The sequence below is a fragment of the Corvus kubaryi genome, unplaced genomic scaffold (assembly GCF_017639235.1).
Source record: "Corvus kubaryi isolate FWS band 111438036 unplaced genomic scaffold, C.kubaryi_AGA036_p1.0 37387, whole genome shotgun sequence".
In the NCBI taxonomy this organism is placed as follows: Eukaryota; Metazoa; Chordata; class Aves; order Passeriformes; family Corvidae; genus Corvus; species Corvus kubaryi.
Window position 1 is genome coordinate 1078850 of NW_024581129.1, and position 15946 is coordinate 1094795.

At 37.9% G+C, this 15946-nt stretch overlaps 1 protein-coding gene across 2 annotated transcripts in view; it reads right to left on the reverse strand.

The window, feature by feature from the left end:
- Nucleotides 1–15946, reverse strand: part of SMG1 (SMG1 nonsense mediated mRNA decay associated PI3K related kinase) — a 59450-nt gene that overhangs the window by 14635 nt on the left and 28869 nt on the right. For both annotated transcript variants that reach the window (XM_042036778.1, XM_042036777.1), the window contains 21 exons: nt 15484–15651; nt 14553–14707; nt 13335–13480; nt 12472–12673; nt 11439–11548; nt 10906–11053; nt 10369–10528; nt 9600–9720; nt 8720–8968; nt 8140–8424; nt 7021–7165; nt 6609–6747; nt 6087–6317; nt 5816–5993; nt 5037–5198; nt 4528–4745; nt 4182–4336; nt 3044–3266; nt 1831–2077; nt 1040–1269; nt 239–487 (listed from right to left, as the gene is read on the reverse strand). In XM_042036778.1, coding sequence (XP_041892712.1) covers nt 239–487; nt 1040–1269; nt 1831–2077; nt 3044–3266; nt 4182–4336; nt 4528–4745; nt 5037–5198; nt 5816–5993; nt 6087–6317; nt 6609–6747; nt 7021–7165; nt 8140–8424; nt 8720–8968; nt 9600–9720; nt 10369–10528; nt 10906–11053; nt 11439–11548; nt 12472–12673; nt 13335–13480; nt 14553–14707; nt 15484–15651 — 3921 coding nt within the window. The remainder of the gene's footprint in view (nt 1–238; nt 488–1039; nt 1270–1830; nt 2078–3043; nt 3267–4181; nt 4337–4527; nt 4746–5036; nt 5199–5815; nt 5994–6086; nt 6318–6608; nt 6748–7020; nt 7166–8139; nt 8425–8719; nt 8969–9599; nt 9721–10368; nt 10529–10905; nt 11054–11438; nt 11549–12471; nt 12674–13334; nt 13481–14552; nt 14708–15483; nt 15652–15946) is intronic.

The window sequence follows — 15946 nt, forward strand, 5'->3', positions numbered from 1 at the left end:
TCGATGGCATCTTACAAGAGTTCTCATTTTTCAGGCTGATAATTCTAGTATAATAATGTAGACTTATCTGGTCTATACCCATGTTTTAATTCCAGATGGCACAACTGCCAACATTTCATCAAACTCACAGCAGCACTAGCTCTCCAAACTCACAAGTATCACACCTCAGGCATTTGTTGCCCCTCATCCCATTAAAACCACAGCCTCTAATATGTAAAATACAGTTGTTACAACTCACCTGTGTAACTCTCCACCACTCATCTGGTGTGGTACAGGATGACCAGAGCTCCTTAGCGAGGAGATTCGGGGGAGTTGCTTCCATCAGTTCTTCCAGAACAGCCCTCATGACATTCAAGGGCCAGTCACGACGTGACACGTCAAGACTAAGCCCGACTGCCTTTAAAGCAGGTCCAATTTTACTGTAGTAAAGTTCACTGGGTCTAGGAACTATTCCAGGATTCTGAGGGGTCTGGTAAGAGTCCTGAGCCTAGAAGAGATAAAAATGTTAGCGTGGATGTATTACCACAGAAACATATTCCATATTCAGTGTTGGTGAGAACAAAATATGAAATCAACGCCTCTACTGAGCATGACTTCTACAGCTCAGAGAATTTCAAAATTCAGTAGTTAAGGTCTAAATAAACTGAAAACACATTGTTTTGGCCTAATTTTACTCTCAAAGTAGATCTCAAATATAACTGCAAAAACTGTATTTAGAATGAAATGAGAACAAGTAAACAAGATATGGAACTAAAATAATTTCAACCAAGGTTGAGTCTATTGTAAAAAGCAGTTCTCTTCAATTATCATGCCAGAACAGCATTTTTGTGTTACATACTGTAATTATATATAAATAACAAATACACAATTTTACTGACTTCTGGTGAAGTCCCGAGACACATGAAAACACAGAACCTTCCTGCATTACTATGAACAAAACACAATCCTCGTAAGACTACATGACTTAGAATTACAACGCAAATCAAAGTAAGTATTTCTGTTGTGACTTGCTGTGCTTAGCCCAGAACAGAGCCGGTACCTTCTGTGCCTGTAAGGCAGCTTCCCGCTGCTGCCAGCGCTTGTAAAGCCCAAACAAAGGCGTGGCTCCATCCACCCACTGGATGAGGCCTGACCTCGTTCCCAGCGGCGTCACCGAGTAGTGCCTGGCGTGGAACCGCGGCGTCTCTTGCCGGTTAATCGTAGCAAACATGGTGTTCACAATGGACAAGAACTGCATGATTCTTTCATCCAGATGCAAGTCCTCCAAACCTGCGGTAAATTTGTTTAAAATTTAGCTTCTAGATGAAAAAAAATTCTCTTAAAGCCCAAAATTCGGCATTTTTTAAAACCTACTACATTTCAGACTGTGAGTATCTTTATAATATGTAGATTAAGGATGAGTTGTTCAGCCTAAACCAAAGTGTTGACATGGCATTTACCTACCAGTTTATGTCAGCTTGCTGTGTGAGCAGTACACAGAATAGTTTCCTTCCCTTTCAGGGAAAGCAAGAAGTCTCTAAAATTCTCTTTTAGGGGCTACCTTAAGCTTCCAGAAAATTGCATCCAACTAATCTTATCAATATGCAAGCAGAGCATTGCTTCTGATGAAAGCCTTGCAAAGAAGGGATTTGACTTACACTTTCACAAGGCAAAATTCCTGAAAAATGTATGGTGAAGTGGGAGGTAGGGAAGAGAGCAAATGCTTCAAACTCCTCTCTCTCATCATTCACACAAGTAAAACTAAAGTTGCACTGTGCAATCTTCCTAGCTTTAATACACTAATTTTTAACAAGAGACAGTACCTGGTATGAGAAAAACGCAGTTACTTACCTTTGAACAGGTAGGGATAGTTCTTCCCATCTGAACCCAGGAAAAGCAGCTTTTTAGGTTTGGTTTTGGTGGGCAGGATGGTGATGGTGCTGCCCACACTGTGGATGGTGACTGTGTCCCTGGTGGACACCTCTCCAGGAAGTGCAATTTCAGTGTTCATCATGGCAGCCAACCAAGGACTGATTTCTTCAAGGCGTAAGATGTAACTGGCCCGTTTCTGTGCTCTTTGCTGCAAACTTAGCATTACCTATGCCAAAGAGATTTTTTTCTTTTAGGCTGACGCTCACCTTAACAGTTAGCATTAAGAAACAAAAACACCATCAAGCTGGACTTAATGGTGGGTCATTTTCCAGAAAACAAAGATTTTTCCTAAACTCCCTCTCACCCTTGCCATGCTGCTAATCCAGATACAGTTAAGGATGAAGATTACAAAAACTAAACAACATCCTTTATGCAGCAAATATACCCTGTGCACTGATAAGCACCAAAGTCACAACAAATCATGCTCCTCAAGAGGTTTGCTCCTGTATTTATGAATATTTGAGCTGTGGTTAAAGGCAGCAGCATTCAGCAACCTCCTGTTTATGTATCTGAACACTTGTTTGTTCTGCAAAGCAGAAGAGGAAGTACAAGAAAAAAAGGTCTATTTGCATGTAAAGCCTTGGTTCTGTCTAGCGAGACTTTTAAAAACACCAGGGTGGCTCTGGATAGTCGAGTGAGTGTTTTGTTTCTCTACAGACTCACAAAAAACTAAGAGAAGATGACATAATTGACAAAATACCCCTGGGAAGGGTTGATCATCTGAAGGTTGCTGCACAGGCCAAGGACTACGCTTAGATAAACAGAGAATCGTCTTGTTAAAATTTAAATCCACTGAACTCAAGAGTTTCAGAAAGACAGTATTTGAAAGAAATAAAGCCCTCTGCTCCCAAAGCTGACGGCATCCCAGACAGCAGAAGATGCAAGATTTGAAAAACCTAAAATAATTTTGAAGGATAGAAATGCAATAACAGTCAATCAATAAGACTAGCTAGAGGCAAAAATTGCAGTGCTTTAGTGCCCAGGGTGCCTGTGCTGACTGCTGAGCAGACAAAGTTTCAGGCTGCAATTTTGATACGGCAAGAGAACAGCAAGAAAAGGAGAGGGTCAAGTACATGGTGCAGCAAGAACAGCCAGTGTCTCTACATTGTACTCCTCATCTTGCATGTAATACCTCTTTAAATGGGAGCCAGCTGCTTCCAGGTTTAGCAGGATTCAAAGGATTCTTAAGTTTCTCTAGTGCATTTTCAATTGCATCTCCATAGTTATCCTGAAACCATTTCTCATGAGGAGTTTCTGCAGGAGCTGCAGTGATGCTCCTCACATGTTCCAAAGCAAACACAATGGGCTTCATCAGAGCTGTGTGCTTTTCACGCATGATTGCTATTTTCTCCTCTCTGTTACAAAAAACACACAAGTTCCTCTTAATGCCATAAAACCAAGTTCTCATAATCAGAGCACTAAACAACAAATGAGACATTGAAGAACTCACAAAAATTATTACTTCTCTAAAATGAGGTCTTCAGTAATGATCATATTAAAATGAAGAGTATTTCGTTCCACATTGAATACGTGCTCCTCCGAACCATACTTTTTTTAAAAAAAAAAAACATTTGAAATGTATTGCTCACCACCAGAAACCCTGATTAGAAGCTCTGAGAAGAAATTACTTCAAGCAACTCATTTCCTTTAATTAAGGACCTTTTTACTACTACTTCTTGAGGATGCACCACACTATAAAGAAGGGGGAGAGAGATTCAGATCATTCTGTTCTCCCATTCCATGTCAGCCCTGACTACAGAATACAAGAGACATTCTTAAGTTTAGCCAGGTGCCCAGTGAATGGATCTGCTCTTCCACTATTCCATTCACAGGAGAACCCAGGTGAGGGAAAAAGACAGAGCTGATCAACACTGAAAACTAAAAGCAGACAAAGACATTCTGTTTGCTCCAAACACCTGCATTTACAGTTATCTTTAAATAGATTACACCCTTCAACATGCTTATACTCATTTCATCTGACTTGGAAATCAAGAACTATAGGATCTCATCATCCACAACTTAATATACATTGGGTTCTAACACGTTATTACTAAAGAAATCACAACATGGACTCACAGGTAGACTGTCTCTCTCATTTGATTGCAGTACTACATGTAAAACGTTCCTGAAATAAGGCCCCAGGCTTAAAAAGCAGCAGCTGGGACAGTCTGAATTCAGGAGCAACAGCACCGTTGATCCGTTTGACTGCGCGCTTCCCCAGGAACAAACATTTTTTAATAATACAAGTGACCATCGTAACAAAGACATACTTCCGTAAAGTGTTGTTGTTTTGGACCCTCTTGACCTCATCTTCCAGTTGTTGAATCCGTCTGAGGACGTACATGTGCTGCTGTAGTAAAACTCCCAACCAAAGCTCATCCCAGAGAACTGTAACTCTGCGCAGCTCAGCCACGAGCATCTGTACCTGTGTAAAGTAAGATGCACTTCTTTTACAGGAACTAGTATTCAGACTTATTTTTGCAGATGAACAGGTTGAAAACAGATGACAGCCTAACAGCAAGGACACACCAAACTTTCAGTAGGCCAACACCCAAGATAGACAAATTACATATTTGTAGTTCAAGTACCCAAATCCCACACATTTGGATTATTTACCTGCAATACCATTGTTGGATTTGCAGCAGAGAGCTTCTCCACAATTTTGCTGTAGCAGTCTTGCATCATTGCTTGATCTTCATTTAATCCAGCTTTGGTATCATCTTTACTACTTTCCTGGGAAGCTGGGGTGCTCCCTCCATCACATTCACCACCCAACAGTTCTTCTCCTTGAATATTACCTAGCAAAGTAGGGATGGCAGAAGGCAGCTTGTTTCCTAAATTAAAAACAGATGATAAAATAGTAGCTATAGGAAGATGTGTCACTTCATGGTTTACTTAGAATGAGGTCCCCATTAAGTACTAGTGAAATATACAAAAAACATGCAAAATTGCAAAGTCTAGTAAATCAGATTAAGGGTATCAGTGAGGTGCCATAATAAAAATATTCTAAGACACAAAGTATCAGAGTTACTGAGAAAACAAAAAACCACCTCAGTGTCATTCTATCCAGTATATAACAATATATTAGCTTAAGTTTATTTGAACACTTTTTCTTTTCTCCGCACCTGAGGTCTGGGACTCACTGCTAAGTGAAATGGTTCCCACTATTGCAGGATAGAGGATGAGATGAGGAGAATCCTGAGCAACCCGACACAGTAAGTTGCAGATGCTCTGACGAACGTACACTTCTGGGTGATTGAGGCGGGAGAAAAGCTGGGGTATGATACCTGCACAAAGAGGAAAAGGAAATGTGCTGATTCACTTCATTCCACTTCAAATGAGGTAGAATTTTATATTTAAAAGCATGGCTTTTTGTGCATAGGGAGAACATAAACCAAAGAAGTACAAATTTACTATTTACAAAAAAGTCCAAAAGAAAGTGCGATTTTACAATAGTTGGCCTCCTCTTCTTTCCCTCCCACACTAACTCCATAACTTTGAGGGAAAGTCCCTGAACAACCAGAACCTGCAGGGTAGTGACTAACAAGTACTTCTGAAACTTGTGGCTTTAGTTACACATCTTTCTCAACTATAGCTAGAAAAAACCCTCCCTGTTTGTTTTTTAAAGTGGTCATACGGTGCAATACTTCATAAACCACATCTCCTTTCTCCCTCCCATGTCTTCAAGTGGGGGAAGGAGGGGATCAAAATCTGTGCTACTTATCTACTTCACAATCAGAGTGTATGGCAGACTTTAACATTTTCAATGACATCATTTAGTAAAAGACAGAGTCTCGTTCCACCACGATTAAATAGAAATTTTATCAAAGTGCAATGAACAGCTTTCTGCATTTAGAGAAAATGCCTCAAAATCAATTTTAACAACTAGATAACATGTATTTACCTCTCCAAGGAGCAGTAGGTGTAGTTTCTAGCCCATGCTCTAGATACTGTCTAAGTTCTCCAGCATGTTTCACAAGCAATCGTAACAGTCTCAGGGTTGCCATCACAATTACATCATCAGTGCTTTGCTCAGAGGTGTTTCTTAAGTGCAGTCTGGGATCTTCTTCATCAAGTGGAACCTTGAAACCAAGAAATACTCCCCTAAGTATACAGTTCATATAATCATTTAGAAAAGTTTGTTGAATGGTTTCCACATCAACATGAACACTAACCTGACCAGCATTGAGTTTGAGGAAAGTGAAGTATGCACTGCAGGACAGTTTATAGAGACTGAAGATTCTGTCTACAACTTTCCTCCAGACTTTAATTAATCCTTCTGTTGCATTTTCATCAAGATCTGAAAGCCAGGGACAACTTGTTAATAACTGGCGCCATATCACATCCACCATATCATCTTCTTCATTGTCCTCATTTTCAGTGATTTGTAGAGTTATATCTTCATCCTAAATGCAAATAAAGGGAAAGCAGATTTGATTAAGTCCTCCAACAATTTCTATAAGCAATCTTAGTTCCTAAGTCAGTTTTTGTCTAGCAACTCATGCAACTGCATTACTTGATCACATTACCATAGTTCACCCAACAGGTGTGTGACCCCTTGGGTAACAGATGGTTTCTTGCACTGTCTGAATTTAACTTTAAGACACTTGCAAGAGTTAACATGAATTGCAAGAAGAGGAAAATAAGCTTCATGCTGAAGCTCAACACTTTTTTTAAGCGAGCAAATCTACACTTACTTGAATCCCAGCTGGCCGACACACTGCCTGCCCAAGAATCCCATAGATTTTCTCTTTATCCTCCTCTGCAATGTTGTCTGGAAGCAAGCTCTGAACCTCAGATTTCTCCCGGGGAAGCAGCCGAACACCTTCTCCCTGACTGTAACATTTAAGGAATTATTGATCCCCATTACATGAGTATTTGTAGAGCTACTGAAAGTCTATATATTAAACTTTCTGAAGGAAGAAATAATCTTTATCTCAGAATTAAACTAGCTTTGTTTTACAGAGGGCAAGTAATCAAGAGAATATTCATTTCTCTGCTCACATGCAACTTCAGACTACAAACAACAGTAATCATAAGTACATAGCTAAGGTTTATCTTAAGAAAACCAACTGTGCTGTATAAATTCAAGCACCAAGCTGAATTTACCTGGCATTATCAACTACTTTGCGGCCCCATCTATAAGCCCAGCTAGCCAGGGCTGCCCAAGACTTGGCTACTTCAGGTGCCTGTACTGAAGACAAGTGATACAGCTGGCCCAAGATGAAGTCTGGTTCTCCAACTCCAATGTTTACTGGGATGGGAGAAATAGAGTAACATGTGTTACAACATAAAACCACTTCTGACTTCTTAACACAGAAAATAATACCAAAAATAACAGGTATTCAGTATTTTTTTAGTAAAATTAGTACCCAACGGTGCAAAATTTTCCAAAATGCCATTATTTTTGAGTTCTGACACTGCTTCAAAATAAAACCCAGTTTCCATTTGCCAACAACCACTGCTGATACTCTAGAATTCTTTCCTCTTTCACAGAAACGTGGAACTGAGGCAAGGAATTCATGATCTCCAAAGGAGCTCAATGCTCCAGAGAGCAGACTTCTATGAAGTACCCAGGGCACTGTGGTTGTGTTTATTTGTGTATGTATTTCTTTTCTTTGCCATCAAGTCAGAAAGCACCTACTGTTCAACATTCACCAACAGCTCTAAAATAATTCTGACTCTGCATGAGAGGAACTAAGTTATTTATGAAATCCATGTTTAAAGACAGAATTTATCTTAACATTTAAAGAAAAGTCTGCTGGAAATTAGGACTGAACACATTCTGCAGCAACAACAGAAGTGTTCAGATTAAGTATAGTTTAAAGAAAAAACCTAAAGTACTTTTCACACTTATGGGGACCTTAGTAACACAAATCCTGTCCATGCTTAAACCTGAAAGATCCAATTCAAACTTCACCAAACACACAAGCTGAAAGCAAACACACAGAACAATAGCTGATATCCTCAATACAAAATAAACACATCCCAGTTTCATCAGGCCACCATTACTTGAACAAGAAAAATGTGACAAACATGAAATATTATTAAGGTATTTGGGTTTTTTAACTGTGTATAGTTACCCATTGTACAAAATACCCTTGACACATGTATTAGGAAAACAAATATATGAGTGATGGAGCATTTAGTCTTTATCAGTATAGCTGGTGTTATCCCTCAGTGTAATTATCAGTAGCTAATTTTAAGAAAGAATGAGAACAAATCTACCTGTGGATTCACTTTCAATCCTAGGGTATTCATCTTCTAGTGTGTTAACAGCTGGCAGATCAATCAAATTATATATGTTTTTAGACAAGGTAGACAGACCAGTGTGATTCTGCTGCTGTCGAGCTCTGTATACTTGTTTCAACTGTCCTGAGATCTCTTTCCATTCTGCTTGAATCCATTTAGCCAGTGTGAGAATAGATTTAGCAACTGCATATTCGGCTTTGGCAGACTTGCAGAAAGATATGGCACAAGAACTCAGCATTTCCATGGCATGTGTTGACTGACCTGCACATCATGAAAAGCAGATCTTCAGTACACTGTTAACATTATTTAAAAACAATTCTGAAATTCAGCACACTCAGATACAGTTTGTAGCAATATATTTCTACACAGAAAATTCTCTTTTGAAGTTAAAAAGGACAAGCATGAAAAAATTTGTGAAAACACTTTCAGACAGACAACAGCTAATGGGATGAAATCAGTTCCTAATGATACTGCCCTGTTGTGACTTCTCCAAGGTGAGGGGAATTAGCCTGGTTATGAGGAAAAAAAGTTCAAGACACTACAACATAACACCCACCTGCTGTGTATAACAACTTGGTTTTCTCAATATCCAGTTCAGGACCCCATTTTTCATCTATCTGACCTGGTGCAGACAATTTTTTAAAGTGCTGGACTAAGTCCTGTGCAGTGGTGGTTTTCCCCAGCTGAACTTCACTGCACTGGGCGAGCAGTCGTGTAGCCAGGGCGATGTTTCCTCGCTTCCGTGCAAACTTAGCTGCTGTTAAGCCCAGTTCCATAAGATGGCTTTTAATTGGGACTGTTGGTTCTAAGGAAGGGAGCAAGACATTATAAACAAAAGTATTAAGCCATTATCTGACACACACAGAATTTCTGCCCAATGTATTCTGCACCAGTAAAAAGCTGTTCAGAAATTTAGATTACTTCATTTCTGTCTGGAATATTTATATACCCCATCTCAAACAAAAATTATATCCATAGATTATCTGCTGGGCAAAAGATTTTTTTGCACTATACCATTCCTCTTAGCTAATAAACCTACTTGTCCCCCGACAGAACTTTTTTGTCCCATTACTTCTTACCATCCTGCACATTTAAATGGCTTTCATGACTGTTTTTGAAGACCCATTATTCATAATGTTGAAGCGTTCAAAAGTGAAAGCAGTTAAATATGAAGTGATGAGCAAGTAAGGGGTTATTAGGAGAGGAGTATACAACTGTTAAACACTTCAGAACGTTGTTTTTCTTTTTGACACTGTCTACATCACAGCAGTAACCAAGACAATGAGTAGTAAAGCAAGACACCTGAAGGAAAAAACTTGGCTTTTAAAAAGTACTCCATCTAAAAAACAGAAAAAGACAACTGCTGCTTTCAGCAGAAGACTGAAGTTCAAATTCTGTATTTGCTTTTTGTAACACCATAATGAGAGCTTACACACCTTTAAGCTTTTCCATCAGCTGATTCTGGTACACCGTGTACCTCAGTGCATGCATCCATGGCCTTACATCGTGCTGCTTGCATGACCTCAAAGCTTCATTGAAGAGAGGTACAAGACAGTCCTGGAAGAGGCACAGAAGTTGCAGAGTTGTCATGAGAGACAACTTTACTACAATGCATTTTCATTAATTAAAACCAAAGACCATTTTAGAGCAAACATTCTTATTTGTATTAGTAGCCACACTTTATCATTAACTAAGAGAAATACGTTTTATGCTTGATTTTGAGACGATAACACTAAGAATTGCTCAGAATCAAGCAGAATTGTTTTCTGAACAACGTGACTAGAAATTAGATCTAGAACATTCCTGTTCTAGTGGTTGAAGTTGACATTTGGTTTTTAATTGCTGAAGTGATTTTTTAATTAGAATATTTTTAAGTTGCCTGGAAAGTAAATTGCATGCGTTGTAGGAATAAGTGTTACAACGTATTCAGAGAAGAATTACCAACACTCTAAAAGGCAACTACCAATAACACTTCAAAAATATTGCAAGTGTAATTGAAAGAGATGCTTTATAACTACAGAAAGAGTCCAACTGAGATGTAAACTTGTAACAACTTGGGTCAAGGCACATTAGAAAACTAAATGAGGTATTTTCACAGTATGATTAAGAATCAAAACAATTAATGTATGTTTAATATTCAATATTCCATGACATGACATGGAAAAAGACATTATCCCAATTTAGGTTTTAAACACACAGAATTACCTCTGATGTGAGCCTGTTGCACACAGTGTTTTCCAGAGCAGAAGAACAATACAACTGCAGAGTGCTCAACACTGGTAAAGACTGAGACACGGTGAGCGTGGACAGTCGCAAAGGCCCAATAGCGATGCGGGATGTCTGCTTTAAGTACTTAATAAGATTTCTGAAATAAAAGGATCAGGACAGTAATTTTTCTTAGCTAGACTTTAAGAGTAAATAGTCATATCAAAGTTACCGAAGAAAAACCAAATTCAGTATCTTGAAAAAGATGAGAAGGTGTTGCAACATCATACAAGTTACATTACAGTACTTTATTATTGAACTGACACGCAGAAGTACTTTATCCACTCATGTACTTTATAAACTATATAAACTCCACGTTAAACATCATCTCATTTTTCCTGAGTAAGCTTATAACTCACAACAGCTAGAACTGGCGGCAAACTACCGTGGATGCTGAAGCTTTACACAGTTATGTTTAACAAACTAGAAGAGGTTTTCACAGTGTATTACATTAATTCATAGCACATTTCAACTTACTCAGATATTGACTGCCACTTTTGCTCCTGTTCTATGTGGTTTACAGCTGTTGCCAGACATACTGAACTTCTCAAAAGCTGTACTTCAACTGCTTTTTGAAGTTCTCTTGGATCAGGACTTAGCATATTAGGAAGGAGCTTCTTCATGTCTACATGGAGATTAAACAATTGAAATCAACTAGAACTGCCAAATTTTATCAAGTTTTACCATCTGAGAATTCATTTTTGACAGTAAGGAAGTTTGGAAAAAAACCCTTTTAAAAAAACATGCATTATATTTATGTATGTATTCATATCAGAAATTCATCACAGATTATTTATAAACAGTTACATTAACTCCAGAAAACACACTTGCATCAACATTTAGGATGACCACTGGCAATCATTTTGAAGCTTGATTCATAAAGTTTATGGTCAGTCCACTGAACACAGCAAACTGCATTCAGAAGTTTCAGTCTGTCATTTATAGAGACAGATACATGAAGAAATATTTACTTTTGCATCTGAAGTAAATGTTAATTTATGCATTTATACCTATTTTTTCTTTGGATCCCCCTGCAAGCAGGTTGATATTTTCTCCTGGTAATAATTCTAGTTGTTCAGTGCACTCAGTAAGTTGTCCAGACTCAAAGCTGCTCAAAGATCTGCAATTCAACGTTTACAGTTTTATTTTCACATTTCTTACTTCACTCCAGTTGCTAAGTATATTATACAGCAAAAAGAAAAGACTCAAGACTAACTCCAAGTCCTACAGAGCACTTATGATAAATTCTAAGCAGAAATCTCCATTATACGTACAACAATAGAAGGCACTAGTTCTGCACCAAATGAATGAATCCAGCATCAGAGTGAAAGAAAAGCCCCTTTCTCTGACAGAAACAGTCACCTTCTCAGACCTGCAAGATTTTACTCCACTGCTACCTTCTGTGCTTTTATTTTCAAATCAAGACATTTCAGCCAAAAGGATTTTACTATGTTTACTACAATCATGCAGGAATGGAAAGCAATCAGGTTGTCAAACAAAGGATCCTTAAACTTTGAAGAGCTTTCAATGTCACAAGTATATTTTCATGAACCAGAAAAATATCAAAGGTCAGGAAATAAATGCACAAGCTACAATTCTAAATTCCTTTCTAAAAAGAAATAAAAATAAAAAATTAAGCAGCCAAGACCACTTCTTTCCTATACTTTTTACATTAAATTAATAAAATAAGATATGTTTAAGACCTGTACCACTGAAATACATTTTATTTAAGTTGTGCAAAAGGATGTATCTTCTGCTGAGTGCAGCAGAATAAATTTGGGATCTTTTTTCTTCAATGAAAGATTTTTTTCTTGAATACTAAGCAGCCTCAAGGTACAGCAGCTATTTAGAAGGATGTTGCCTCTTCACTCATCTCTAAGTGTCATGGCCAAGTTTTCACCCTCCCAAGAACACACCTTTCTTCTTTGCATGCCTCTATTTAGAAACCAACACCCAATTTTTAAAATCCCTTAGAACTTTAATCCTTCAGTTGCAAAATAATGAACTCTAAGGTGCTGTTGAATAAATTAATTATACCCTTACTTTATGTAGTTAAAATCTGCTTTCAGGTTGATTGAGGTATTACTATTGCTTTTCTTCAGTTCATGGACCATGTTTTGCCACTCCTGAACAGCAGACCAGTCCGCGATGGAAATGTAACATTCACATGCCTTGTTACCCAGGTAGTTTATCACTTCAGGAGAAGAGTCACTTGGCTTAGTCAGAACAGTTTTTCTAGTTTCTCCTGTGAAATGAAAAAAAAATTATATAAACACACACATAAATATGTATTTTAAAAGGCAGTTCTATTACTCAAACATTACTTCTATGTCTTTTGCAAGAAAAACTCTTAATTTTAAAAAAATCAAAGAGTTACACAACTTTTACAGTATTCTTCCACTGACACACTTTCTACGGGAAAAAAGAACCTTTTCAAAAGAGGTTTTGAAAAAATTTGGTTCATATCTGTAAAGTAGCATCAAAACAGAAAAACAGAACAACTAAATTAGGAACAAAGAAGGTTCATTTTCAAAGATGAAACAGAATACTGCAACCAAGTCTTAGTAGTTAAAAACCTCTGAGTAACTAGTGCACTTACGATACAATTATGTCACAAACACGAAGGTTTACATTATGATGATCTAAAATAAACTAAATTACTAAGTTACAGAATATTTTACCTATTACCTTTAGTTTCATTCAGCTAGACCTCAGTACTGCAAACCCTCCTATCTACACATAATATTGGTTTCAAGAGCACTAAGTGGTTCAGTTTAACAGCAGACAGAAACAGGTTTCCAGATTTCAGAGTTAGCCATTACCATGTGTGCATCATTCAATGCTCTCATTTTATGCACACACATTTACAAGATTGTATTTCTCTTAAAAAGAAAACAAACACTGACCATTCAAGGAATGCTTTGGGCTGGCATTATTCACACTGCTTGAATTGGCCAACTTCAGAACAGTCTTGTCAAAGCCTGTTATACAGCAATCCACTCCAGTCATGGAGCAGAGGTGCTCCTGGTATTCCGCAGTCGCTTTTTCAAACCTAAAACAGTTTCATATTCCAGTCAGAGTCTTAAAGAACCAGGCTGGGGTTTTTGTAAATAGACTAGATTCTGAGCATTATTTTACCCCCATACTCAAAAAGCTCATATCACCTTCAGCAAAAGAAAGGGGTTAAGACAGGATACGAGTTTACTGGCTGAATTTCCAGGTTACAGCATAGGATAAAAGCTTGTCCATACAAGTTTTAATGTCAACTTCAAATCAAGTAGAGACACAAGGAAATAAATCAGTTTTATATTTGACTGTCACAACTTTAACCTGAATGAGTAGAGCTGAATAGTGATTAAATATATATCATTGATTAGAGAATTGCAGAACCCCATCTAGGGCAATAATTCACACCTGAACCTTGACATTGCTGAGAAACTTCTCACCTACTACAAAACTGCATGTGATTTTAAGGAACTTTACAAAAATGAGAAAAAGACAGTTATAAATTTAAAACATCTTTTTTGTTTGTTTGGGGATTTTCACATGGAAGGTAATTAATGAAAGGTGCCCTTCTTCATTCCATACAGAAGAAAGGATGCATTCCTTTAAGGAGACCACACAGTCAAGGCACACCCCTTCTGTAATGATGACCCACTTATTTGTATCTGTATCCAAAGATTCTACTGCAATAATCAGAGAAGCCACTTTTTCAAATGTGAACGAAAACTGCAAAGCATATTCCTCTCTTGGCAAACTGAGTCAGGTAATCAGACCACACAGTGATCACAAACTTCACTAGAAAATATTTAAATTAGTAACATTTTGCAATGGAAAATTAAATACAATACAAAAAACCAACATTACTGTGTAGGATAAACTAACAAAAGCAATTTAAGAACACAATTTATATTCAAATCCTGGTAGTTTAATTAAAACTAACAGTTAAAACACCTGAAAGTGCTGGATGCATCAGGTATCTCTGAAAAGATACACGGACTATAATTGACACAAAAATTACATCAGCAGCCTTGACTTGTGCCACAATTGGAAAGACTCAGAATTTTCCACAGAAAGAAAAAATGTCCCAAGTTTGTAGCATCCAATAATTCACAAAAACTCACCGCCCTTCTGCTTGCTGAGCTACGGAATTGATCCAGGAGAGAGACTTCCCAACCACAGCAGAAGACCAGACAGCAATACCCTGAATAGCTTCAGGACAGTGAAGCTCACATAATGCTTCTACCAGCATCATAATTGTCACTTCCAATTCATTTCCCTAAATGCAAACCAAAAGTGTTATTTAACAAAACTCATCTATTGCAGGAGCCACACATCTGTGGGTAAATACTCAGAAATGGTGCAGCAGTATTTCATTATATGCATCCACAAGTGCTCCTCACATCCATCCACTGCACTGCTTTTGGCAAAGCAGAGGAGCCAAGGGAAGAGTATGTGCTGTGAATCCACAGCCTGAACATCAATGGTTAGCAATCGCTTTGTGGTGGTTTATACCTACATGGGCATTCATTAAAGAGCATGAAGCAACAAATATCTATCAAACCTCCTTTGGCAAAACATTTAAGCAAATCAAGTTTGTACTGAAGAAATATTCATCCTTTTCTAGAAGGCTTTAACTACTTTATCCACCCATCCCACCCCCGTATTTATCTGCTAGTTAGAAGAAGGATACCCCCATGACACAACCCTGCTTCTCCTCATACCCACAGGTAAGCAAAGACATCACACTGCCACGAGCTTGGGATGGCCTCATACTAATGCAACACCAGTTTCACAAGGTTTCCACTAAATCAGAAACTGCTCAATTGAAACTGTGAATGAACTATAGCACTCATTCCTGTGTAGTATTTGACCACACATCTACAGTGCATCCTACAACCACAACAAAATCATACAAATTAAAAATGTGGCTTTAAATAACTCGTTCTTTTACAACCAGTTGGTTTAATAACTACTGATTGTCTTAGCTTAGTTATTCTAGAATATCATGGTAAATATTTTTGCAATAGTCTACAGAGTTTGAAAAGAGAGTACCTGAGAGATGCTATTATTAGTTTTCATTTCTGTGAGCAAATCAAATCCATGTCTGACTGTCACAGCAGGCTGGCCAGCCAGCAACCCAACCCTCATGATGGAAAGTCTAATCCGTGTCAGCCAATCCTGGCATGTCTGACGATTGGTGTAAAAGAACGTCCTGATAACCTTCAGGGACAGAAAAGAAATTTCACGACAACATTCTTCTGTACAAACCAAAATAGTTAACTGACTGATACTTATATCAAAGGCAGGAAGGTTTCTTTTCTCCAATTTTCAACTGAGAGATGAAGAAACAGATAAAATTCTGCATCTTTAATTTTATTCATGTAAATGGTCTGAAATCACACAAAGCATGCAACTGGCCAGGTACACTGGCAAGCAAGAAATCTTAATAGGAACTGTCTATAAATTATATACCAGTGTCACATTAAAGTCTGATAATTATACAGCTTATTTCAAG